Source organism: Schistocerca gregaria, chromosome 4 (genome assembly GCF_023897955.1).
Source record: "Schistocerca gregaria isolate iqSchGreg1 chromosome 4, iqSchGreg1.2, whole genome shotgun sequence".
NCBI lineage: Eukaryota > Metazoa > Arthropoda > Insecta > Orthoptera > Acrididae > Schistocerca > Schistocerca gregaria.
Genome location: NC_064923.1, coordinates 90,296,024 through 90,307,888, shown reverse-complemented (window position 1 = coordinate 90,307,888; position 11,865 = coordinate 90,296,024). Strand labels below are relative to the sequence as shown.

The 11,865-nt window shown below is 41.8% G+C and overlaps 1 protein-coding gene across 1 annotated transcript in view; it reads right to left on the bottom strand.

Annotated features, from left to right (window-relative positions):
• Positions 1-11,865, bottom strand: part of LOC126267476 (probable 28S ribosomal protein S16, mitochondrial) — a 39,187-nt gene that overhangs the window by 916 nt on the left and 26,406 nt on the right. Inside the window, exon 2 of the mRNA XM_049972758.1 lies at positions 5,791-5,950. Coding sequence (XP_049828715.1) covers positions 5,791-5,950 — 160 coding nt within the window. The remainder of the gene's footprint in view (positions 1-5,790; positions 5,951-11,865) is intronic.

The window sequence follows — 11,865 nt, the reverse complement described above, 5'->3', positions numbered from 1 at the left end:
AAATAGAGTGTGGATGATAGGCAGTTCAGATAAGAACACAATAGAAGCTTTTGTAACATGTTGATGTAAAAGCATACTGAAGATTATATCTAAAAACAAAGATGATGTGACTTACCAAACAAAAGCTCTGACAGGTCGATAGACACACAAAATTCAAGCTTTCACAACCAACGGTTGCCTCATCAGGAAAGATTATGAAGCAACCGTTGGTTGCGAAAGCTTGAATTTTGTGTGTTTGTTTGTGTGTCTATCGACCTGCCAGTGCTTTCGTTTGGTAAGTCACATCATCTTTGTTTTTAGATATATTTTTCCCACGTGGAATGTTTCCCTCTATTATACTGATATCATACTGAAGATTAAGTAGATATTGCAAATGTGGAGGCACTGAATCGAACTGGGGAAAAAAACAATGTCACTGAAAGATGAGATTGGTTGATAGGATAGGACACATTGTGAAATACAAGTCTGATGAGAAAGTAAGTGTGTATCGGGGGGGGGGGGGGGGGGGGGTGTTCCAAGGCTTGAATGCAGTAAACAAGTTCAAATGGATGAACACTGCAGTAGTTGTGAAAAGATAAAGAGGCTTCTATAAGACAGACTTATCATGGAGAGCTGCATCAAACCACAACCATCTTAACTATTTATTGGCTATGTGATTTAGGATTAATACAACCACTTATTGATGTACAAGCAGATGTCAGTGTGTGTGTGTGTGTGTGTGTGTGTGTGTGTGTGTGTGTGTGTGTGTGTGTGTATTAACATACCAACGCTTTCGTTTGGTAAGTTACATCATCTTTGTTTTTAGATATATTTTTCCCACATGGAATGTTTCCCTCTATTATATTCAATGTTGTTGTTGTTGTTGTTGTTGTGGTCTTCAGTCCTGAATCTGGTTTGATGCAGCTCTCCATCCTACTCTATCCTGTGCAAACTTCTTCATCTCCCAGTACCTACTGCAACCTACGTCCTTCTGAATCTGCTTAGTGTAGTCATCTCTTGGTCTCCCTCTACGATTTTTACCCTCCACGCTGCCCTCCAATACTAAATTGGTTATCCCTTGATGCCTCAGAACATGTCCTACCAACCGATCCCTTCTTCTGGTCAAGTTGTGCCACAAACTTCTCTTCTCCCCAATCCGATTCAATACTTCCTCATTAGTTATGTGATCTACCCATCTAATCTTCAGCATTCTTCTGGAACAAAAATAGACTTGTTCCACTATTGAAATAAGCCCTTCATATAATGGCACACAATTCATGGGTTGATTAAATATCAGGTAGCCAAGTGGGGTTTCTATAGTTGCTACTTAAATAAGTTACAGTCTGGACAAAACTGTTAACACCAAAAGAAATATTTAGTGTCTTCCATAAAAACACAGGAATCCTTGTGAATTGAAGGATGAACTAAGGCGAAAAATGAAAGGGTAACTGGAATATTAGTAGACCTATTGTGCTTATGAAATCACTGAGCAGGGCAGGGCAGGACAGACACAAGCTAATAAAAGACTACAGCAGAACCAATGAAATGAAAGTTGTGCTTGCTATATATTCAAATATTCGTGTTTTCAAGTCTTTGAATCAACCATAATATTAAATTAAAAACATTCACACACAAGCTAACAGTTCTCACACTCCCAGATAGCGGTCTGTACAGTATCTTAAGTTTCATTAGGCAGTTATTAGCACTTCTGTAAGGTTATGTAGTCTTCACTGGAGACACATTACTTGTGTCGGTTTCAGTATTTTCTCCCTGATGCTGTTGATACATCCAGTTTTGAATTATTTCCACTAGTACAATTCCCAATGAGATGGCTATTGACAACTTCCTTCTTACACCCTTCAGTGATTTGGTTATAGGGAAAGCCCTAATTTACATCCTAAAATTAAAGGGACCAATTAAGGTGTATTCCAATGTCCAATTCTGAAGTTCACACCATGTAAATGAAAACTTTACAAAAGAACTCACAACACGGGTACATGTATTCCTCGACTGTACTGTCGTCACTTTAGATACTACAGTCTTCCTATAGCTGAATGAAATAATTCAGTTTTGTGTGTGCTGAGCATGACAAACCATCCTGTAAAAACTACTAAGCACCTTCTCTAAAAACTACATAGAACAGCTAGTTCAGAACTCCACACATAACAGAAACAAATTACAGTGGAATCTCGTCCCTCATTACTGCATTTTTCCGCATAAAACATTAATTTTTGGAACTACCAGTCCCAATGCCATTAAACGCTTGTTAAACTGACTAATCACTTCATTCTTTCTCACCACATAGCCCTTTCAAAATTTGGTAGTATCGGTTATGTTTGGTCACTGCAACTATTTCCGCAGACAGTAACGAGATGTGTGAGTACAATGCTCGCAGCTGCATGTTGGGGAAATTTGCAGGGAGACAGTGCTCTTCAAAGCCAGAACTTTGCAAGTCACACAGATAATTTTCTAAAATGTAAATGGATTGATAAAAAAATATACTCACCTAGCAGCAGCAAGAGAATACACACACAAGAATGTTTAACTTTTACAAGCTTTCGGAGCCAATGGCTTCTTGTTCTTCTTCTTCTTCTTCTTCTTCTTCTGGCAGAACAGTTGGAAAGGAAGGGAGAGGAGTGAAGAAAAAGGACAGAAGAGGTTTAGAAAAAGGGGTACAGTTCAGAAAAGTCACTCAGAATCCAGGGTCAGAGCAGACTTACCAGGTGGGGTGAGAAGGAAAGACTGATTGTCAAGGATTGGACGTGATGAGATTTGAAAACCTAAGAGCTTAGTGGTGGAAGGCAGGGTAGTATGCAAGACTGAGATTAGTACTAAAACATCGTGCACAAGTTAATAAGAGTAAAAGCGAAGTGCAATGTATTTAACAGAGGTGGGAGGGGTGACGGCAAAATATACACAGGTCAGGAAGTGACAAATGTAGAAAACTAAAATGGTGTGAAGACAGTGGTAGTTACTGTGAATAAATGCAGAAACAGAAGGAATTCACGTAAATTAAGGCCAAAAACATGTTGTAGTGCTACTTCCCAGCTGCAGAATTCTGAGAAACTGGTGACTAGGGCAAGAATTCAGATGACGAATGTTGTGAAACAGGCACCGAGGTCATGATTGTCATGTTGTAGAGCATACTCTGCAACAGGATACTGTGTGTTAGTGGTATACATCCTCTATGTCCATTCATCCTGAGTGAGAACAGGGTGGTAGTCATGCCGATGTAAAAGGCCGAACACTATTTACATAACTGCTGGTATACGACATGTAAAATGATGCATCTAGTTCCACAGTTATTTCACTCTTGAAGCCCAAATATATAAACTAGAAATGTACAGACTTGCTAGTAAGGCAGGATGCAAACCCCTCACTGTGACTACGTAAGGGCCACAACTTAATTAAAAAATTAGAAAAATGATGCTCCATTGCTTCCATGATTGCTTCACTCTAAATTGTCAGTCCTTGAGTGATTCCTATTTTGTTAATGTTTATTGCTGAAAAAATTTGATGATATATATATAAGATGACCAAAAATGTTAACATATTTTATTACACTACCTACCAATAATGTATAATTGTTTCTACTGACCCAACAGCAGAAATACAATAGATTTGAAACTTAATGGCAGATTAAAACTGTGTGCCCGACCGAGACTCGAACTTGGGACCTTTGCCTTTCGCGGGCAAGTGCTCTACCATCGAGCTACCGAAGCATGACTCACGCCTGGTACTCACAGCTTTACTTTTGCCAGTCGTGCTTTGGTAGCTCAGATGGTAGAGCACTTGCCCACGAAAGGCAAAGGTCCCAAGTTTGAGTCTCAGTCGGGCACACAGTTTTAATCTGCCATTAAGTTTCATATCAGTGCACACTCCGCTGCAGAGTGAAAATCTACAATAGATTTGTTTCACTGAATTTAGTTCACAGTGTCCCATTGTTTAGCACATTGATTAGTTCCAGCTGCACTGCTTCCAGTGCATTTTCAGGGAGGGAACGAAAGATTTGGAAGAAAAAAAAATATTCACAAGAACAAATGATAAGGGGCAGGCCATCATGATGTCAACTGCAGACCGCATGTGTTCCTCAGTTTGTGCATACCTGCTACAAACAAATATGTGGTATTGCCATTTTTTGCCAATACGTTTGTGGGCCATCTGAAGGAGTCTTTCCTATCCTATCAATACCTAAACCTTATTATCTGGTTCAGATTCATTGATGACATTGTCACGATATGGACAGGGCCAACCTGTGCTCTTTCTTCCATAACCTCAACACCTGCTCCCAAATACACTTCCTATATGTTGATCTCTACCTCGCAAGTGGCTCCATAAATACTTCTGTTCATATCAAGTGCAAAACATTGCCATATACCTCCATTTTGACAGCTGTCATCCATTTTCATGTCCAAAAGTAACTTCCTTATGGCCTCAACAACCAGGGCCTTTCCTGACAGACAATGTCCGAGAAAGCTTATCTATAAACAGATGTCCCATGCCATCTCCTCCTTTGATACCTATTCACCAACCAACACACCCTCACCTTGAAAAGTTTCACCAGGGCAACTACCTCTCATTGTGCCCTGAAATGAGGGCTATCGTACCCAAAATCCTAACCACATCACTAAAAGTAGTGTTCAGCTGTCCACCCAAGCTACATAATATGCTTGTCCATCACTATTCCAATCCTGCTGCCAACCTGTACTCTTCAGATCATTCTCTTATGGCCAACATGGACTGCAACCCAGTCACAGACATTTATTTGTCTATAAAAGGCAGGGCCACATACAGAAGCAGCCATGATATATATATCAACTATGCTGCAATTACTGCACAGAATTCTGGGTGGGCATGATAAGTAGTCAACTGTGTACATGCATGATATGGCCATTCGCAAACTGCAAATGTCACCATCCAGTTGTGAACATAACTGCATACCGCAACACAAATGACTTCCATTGTTGCTACACTACATGACCCATTTTGATACTCCTTTTCAGCACTAGTTTATCTTAACTACACAGCAAGTGGAAATTGTCTCCACAACACACCCTGTGCTCTCACAATAACCCAGGGCTAATCTTCTGCTAAACTATTTCCTGTTGCCTAACCTTTGCTTTTCCTTTTCCCTTCTCTCCTCTGTCCACATCACTTCTTCCCCATCCAGATTGTGTACTGCCTGCCCCCCCCCCCCCCCCCCACACACACACACACTCCACCCCCCCCTTTTTCTCTCTCTCTCTCTCTCTCTTTCTGATGCACTGCACATCAGTCAGCTATAGATGAGTGACCGTATTTGCTTTCTTTTTTGTACAAAACCAAGAAAGGCATTATCTTAAATGTTTTGCACTATCAGAACAGAACCATGGAGAACTTTAATAAATAAAACAAATACATAACACAAGCAACCACACATCATGCACACATGACCGCCTAGAGATGGCGGTAGTGTGAGGGTGTGCTTGCTTTGTGTGTGTGTGTGTGTGTGTGTGTGTGTGTGTGTGTGCGTCTGTCCATGCTTTTCTGGATAAGGTTTTGGCTGAAAGCTAGTAAGTGTCTTTTTGTTGTGTCAATCTGCAGCTCAGTGTGGCATCTTTACAGTGAGTAGCACTCTATCTTTTCCTTATATTGTTGATCTTACAACCTGGAGTTTCCATTGTTTGAAATATGTTAACACAAGTTGATATCAAGATAACTTGAAAGCTTATAAACTAACTTGATAGAAATAAGAAAGATAGTATGCTGACTAATCAACAGCCAGTTTGATTTCTTAAATAAACTCAACAAAAAAGGATTTACTCAACATACCCAGAAGCTCTGCCACAGGTGTTGATACATCTGCTCCATTCCCAATCCAATACTTGATTCTCTCAAAATTTAAGGACACAAGTTTCTCATTTAATTGATTTGGCATAGGATCGTAACTCCCCACTTGTTCAATGACTGGATCATACTGCTCCCTGTGCCTCTGGAAAAAGAACATAAATGTAGTGCTTCACAGGTATAAAAATTGCAGTAGCTATTGACAAATTACAAAAGCAACAAAAGAAAAAGATGAAAGAGAAACATATCAGAAAGAGAAGAATCTTCAGGGTGCTTTCAGATAAACTAATATACAGCAGTATTCAAACTGGCAGTTGAATTACTGCCAGGTCCATCATCATCTGAGGATATTGTAACTTCAAGAGCACTCTACAAAGGAGTGGCAATTTTATCAATGTATATAACAACACTAAAACATCACAGCAGTTTAGTGCAGAGGACCGAGTAAATACAGGGCTTCTGTGGCTAAAATCCTCGTCCAATATCAGTTAGCTCAAAAACGGGGCCTTGTCTTTAGGCTCTGCTAAATGCAAGCAGCAATCTGGAGGGGGTGGGGAAGGGAAAGGGATAGTAGTGGTGGGGAGAGAGACGAACACTGTCTGGTAGTGTGAAGGGACTAGACTGCCAACAGGTGCAGTGTCAGGAGGTTGTGGGGCAAGGAGGTGGGAAAAAAAAGGAAGCACAGGGGAAGATGGGTGGTTGCATTGGCAGAGGGCTGCAAATAAACAGGGTGGGAGATGAGAATGGGGAGTATATGATAGGACAGAGGGAGTGGAAATTGTTTGGTGAAGGGTGTGGGGACAGTATGTTATCATAGGTTGAGGCCAGAATAATTATGGGAGTGGAGAATGTGTTGGGATAACTCCCATCTGTGCAGTTCAGAAAAGCTGGTAGTGGAGGGAAGGATCCAGACGGCTTGGGTAGTGAAGCAGCCATTGAAATCAAGTGTGTAATATTCAGCTACATGTTATGCTACAGGGTGGCCTACTCTGCTCTTGGCCACTGTTTAGCGGTGGCTGTTCATTGTGATAGACAGCTGGTTGGTAGTCATACCAATATAAAAAGCTGTGCAATGATAGCAGCAGAGCTGGTAAATGACATGGCTGCTTTCACAGGTGGCCCAGCCCCTGAGGGGGTAGGACACCCTGTGACAAGACAGGAATAGGAAGTGCTGGGTGGGTGAATTGGGCAGCTTTTGCACCTGGGTCATCCACAGGGATATGATCCTTGTGGCAAGGGGTTGGAATTAGGAGTAAAATAGGGATGGACTAGGATGTTGTGGAGGTGGAAAGTATCTTGGGTAGGGTGTCACTCATTCCAGTGCATGATAATAGGCAATCAAAGCCCTGACAAGGGATATGGTTCAGTTGATCCAGTCCACAGTGGTTTTTTTGAATGTTTTTGGGGGTGGTGAGGAGATTGCGAGTTTGAGGGGAAATGGCACAGGAGATCTTTTTGTGGACTAGATCTTGGGAATAGTGCCTGTTTGTGAAGGCCTTGGTGAGACCGTTACCATACTGGACAAGGGAGTTCTTGTCAGCCTTTCTCATATGACCAGGCCGTATGGGAGGGATTTTTTAGTGTGGAAGGGATGAAGCTGTTGAACTTCACGTATTGTTTGTGGCTGGTGAATTTAATGTGGCCACAAGTGTGGATGGAGCCATCAGAGAGGAGGAGGTCCCAGGAAGATGGTACACTGGGTTGAGGAGGACCATGTGAAGTGGACTGGGGAGTAGGTGTTGAGGTTGTGAAGGAATAAAGATAGGGTGTCTTGGCCTTGGGTTCAGGTCATGAAGATATCATCAATGAACCTGAACCAGACTCGGAGTTTGGTGTTTTGCTAGGCTAGGAAGGTGTCCTCTAGAAGCCCCATAAAAAGATTGGCATAGGAGGGTGCCATGGATTTGTTGGCTGTTCCATGGATTTGTTTATATACCTTCTTTGTACATCTTACTAACTTCATCCTAACCCACAACTACTTCTCATTTGAAGGGAAGGTATATAAACAAATCCATGTCGCAGCCATGGGTACCCGCATGGCTCCCTCGTATGCCAATCTTTTTATAGGTCATCTAGAGGAGACCTTCCTTGTCTCTCAAAACACCAAACCCCTAGTCTGGTTCAAGTTCATTGATCTGGAGAATGGTGGGTCTGAACCATGTATGGCCATCCTGATTTAGGCTTTCCGTGATTTCCCAATATCACTTCAGGCAAATGCCAGGATGGTTCCTCTGAAAGGGCACGGCCGATTTCCTTCCCTAATCCGATGGCACCAATGACCTCGCTGTTTGGTCCCCTTCCCCAAACCAACCAACCAACCATGATCTGGACCCAGGGCCAGGACACCCTATCTTCGTTTCCTTCACAACCTCAACACCTTCTCTCCTGTCTGCTTCATGTGGTCCTACTCAACCCAACGTGCCACCTTCCTTAATGTTGACCTCCTCCTCTCTGAGGGCTCCATCCACACCTCTGTCCACATTAAATCCACCAATCTCCAACAGTACCTCCATTTTCACACAAAAAAATCCCTCCCATAGAACCTGGCTACTCCAGGATGGCATATCTTCCTTGCTCAGTATGGTGAGGGTCTCACCAAGGCCTTCACAAACAGGCACTATCCCCCAGAACCTAGTCTGTAACAGAGCTCCAGTGCCATTCCCCTCACACCTCCAATCCTCCCACCACCCCCAGGAACCAGCCACAAAGCAGTCACCCAATAGCACCCCGGACTGGAACAACTGAACCACATCCTTCACCAGGGCTTTGATTATCTATCTTTGTGCCCTGGAATAAGTGACATCCTACCAGAGATACTTCTCCCCCTCCCCTCCTCTTTAAGTGATTTGCCATCACCCATCTAATCTCCACAAATCCTAGTCCACAATTGATTTCAACGGTACTTCACTACTCGAGGCATCTGGAACCTCCCCTCCACTACCAGCTTTTCTGAACTGCCCAAATGGGAGTTATCCTTACAACACATTCTCCACCACCTTAATTATCCCAGTCTCAACCTATGGTAACATACTGTCCCTACATCCTCCACCCAACAGTTTCCACCCTCTCTGTCCGACCATCTTCTCCCCATTCTCATCTCCCACCCTGTTTATTTGCAGTCCTCTGCCAATGCATCCACCCATAAAATCTTTACCTACTCCTCTCCCTTTTTTCCCCCCACCTCCCTGCCCCACAACCACCAGATTCTGCACCTGTTGGCAGCTCTGCACACTTCACCAGACAATGTTCATCTCTCTCCCCTCCTGTAAACTACTACCCCTATTCCTTCCCCTCCAGATTGCTGCTTGTATCCCATATGATGTTACATTGCGGCCCAAGAATCTGGAGCACTGAGTAGCAGTCTGCCTTTTCCTATATTGTTGATATTCCTACCTGGAGTTTCTATTGTTTGATTAACTATACAACCAATGGTTAACTTCATTCCTTCCCTTATTTTTACTCCACTGAGGACTTTACAGTATCATAAGCACACAAAAAGGCATTAAATTATGAAATGCTGTAACTACCTCATTACTGCTGGTTTCTTTCACAACATAAATCTTTCTATCCGTGCAGTGTCTCTTGCATACACAACAGTAAAATTAGGTGATTCTATCTACCCAAGCTGAATAACTTTGTAAAATATAAAAATTTTCTACAACAGCATTCCAGCTTCCATCTGATATAACTTACTCCTCCCAAACAACAGCCATTCATTTTCCCACTGACAAACTGCAAAATGTCTTTTAAAAAACTGGGTAATTACTTGATTATCTCCCTCAAAAGTCCACCATACAATCTTTCTGACTTGGCTTTTTATTACAGAATTTTCAAATTATTTCACTTACTTTTGTGTTTGCAACAGCTATAAGTTCAGATGTGTTAAAGTAGCTGAAATAAGCAAAATATTCTATCATATATGGTGATACTGTCATCAAAGAGCATTTAATATACATTTCTCGTTATAACAGTGTACACGTTAATTTACTTCCAATAATATCTGCGCAGTTTTTTTCCTTGTGAGTTGACTCAAAACATGCACAATGCTTTCTTGTTGGAGGTAAGCTATTACTTAGTTTCAGTACCTGCCATTTCATGCAGAATTTTTATGTATTAAAATTTCTGTAAATATCATTATGTTTAAGTTAGAGACAGTGTTGTAGTTACAAGAATGATAAAAATAATTCATAGAAGTAAACCCACAACTCAAGCAACATTATTAAAAGTAAATTTGTATTTGGAACAAGAAATTGCAAATTCAAAGAAAATAGTAATGAGATGACATATTGATTGAAAAACAGAAGAAAAATTAAAAATAAAAAGAGTAAAAGAGAAAGGGGATGGATTAAAGCATATGAAAAATGAAAGTAAACTCCAGAACAAAGAGAATACTTGTGTAAATGATTACAGTGAATCAGAAGCAAGATCTATTGACAACTGCTTTCTATGAAGAACTAAGCTGTGAGTACCGGGCGTGAGTCGTGCTTTGGTAGCTCAGTTGGTAGAGCACTTGCCCGCGAAAGGCAAAAGTCCCGAGTTCGAGTCTCGGTCCGGCACACAGTTTTAATCTGCCAGGAAGTTTCATATCAGCGCACACTCCGCTGCAGAGTGAAAATCTCATTCTGGAAACATCCCCCAGGCTGTGGCTAAGCCATGTCTCCGCAATATCCTTTCTTTCAGGAGTGCTAGTTCTGCAAGGTTTGCAGGAGAGCTTCTGTAAAGTTTGGAAGGTAGGAGACGCGGTACTGGCAGAAGTAAAGCTGTGAGTACCGGGCGTGAGTCGTGCTTCGGTAGCTCAGTTGGTACAGCACTTGCCCGCGAAAGGCAAAAGTCCTGAGTTCGAGTCTCGGTCGGGCACACAGTTTTAATCTGCCAGGAAGTTTCATACCAGCGCACACTCCGCTGCAGAGTGAAAATCTCATTCAAGAACTTCTGGGGTTTGAGGAGGTTGGTGTGATTGCCAAGTTCTGGTTATCAACAAAAGCATGCAGTATCCAGTCATATAGAATGTTAGAATGTGAAATGGACTTTCAAGATTCCATTTGGTGAAGCCTTACTGGACAGAGGATAGATAGTTGTATTGTGTGCCAAGCATATATTCACTCCTTTGCATGTGCCAAGTACCTGTTCACTCGCCCGCATCTCGTGGTCGTGCGGTAGCGTTCTCGCTTCACTCCTTTGCATCTGCCCGTCTCCTGTGGGCAACTAATGGGCTTACTACAACACCACCCCATGCATACTGCACCAGTGATTAGACTACCTTGTGCCACTGATAGCACATAGCACAACAAAGGTGACTGTTTGGAGTGGTGATGTACCCAGGAGACATATGGCCTGCTGATAAGTGATGTTTCATCACCATCAGTTATGAATGTCACTTTTGCACTAACTCAAACAATTATTGTCTATGATTGTTATGGTGATGAGGAGAGGACACATTCCACCAGTGGCTGGGAGAGAGACAGTAGGGTCACTTGTAATATAATGGTGTGGGAAGGCATCAGTACATCAGCAGCCTCTTATGACTCAGTGCTATGTCACCGATAGCTAGTATTCTTGTGTATTACATCTTATGGGGCACTATCTTGTATAGTTAGGCTCCTTCAACAATCTAAAATGCTGGCAAGGCTTCCAGAAAATTCCTTTCATGTTCTGAATTTTACTCGCAGTCAGTGCACTTTTGAACACCAGGACAAGCATTTCAACATGAAAATGTACAACAGTCAGAATGCTCAAGCTCCATAATAATGCTAAGTCTCATATTACTTGAAGATCTTTATACTGGAAAACTGGAGAAGGAATGATGATGAAAAGTCAATATAATAAAATACTTCTGCTATAAATAAATAAAATAAATGGTTTGCAAACTGAGATGTGATTTCCATGAAAGGTAGGACATCATGCTATGGCTGGTTAGTCAATTAGTTACTTCTTTTACAGATTGGACTTACAACAACCATTACAATGTGGACTTCATCAACAGGACCTTTTTGTGCCAAATGTAGACTCATTAAAAGGTAAAGCAGGTCATTTTTCGTTCTACTGTTGCTCTCAAACTCA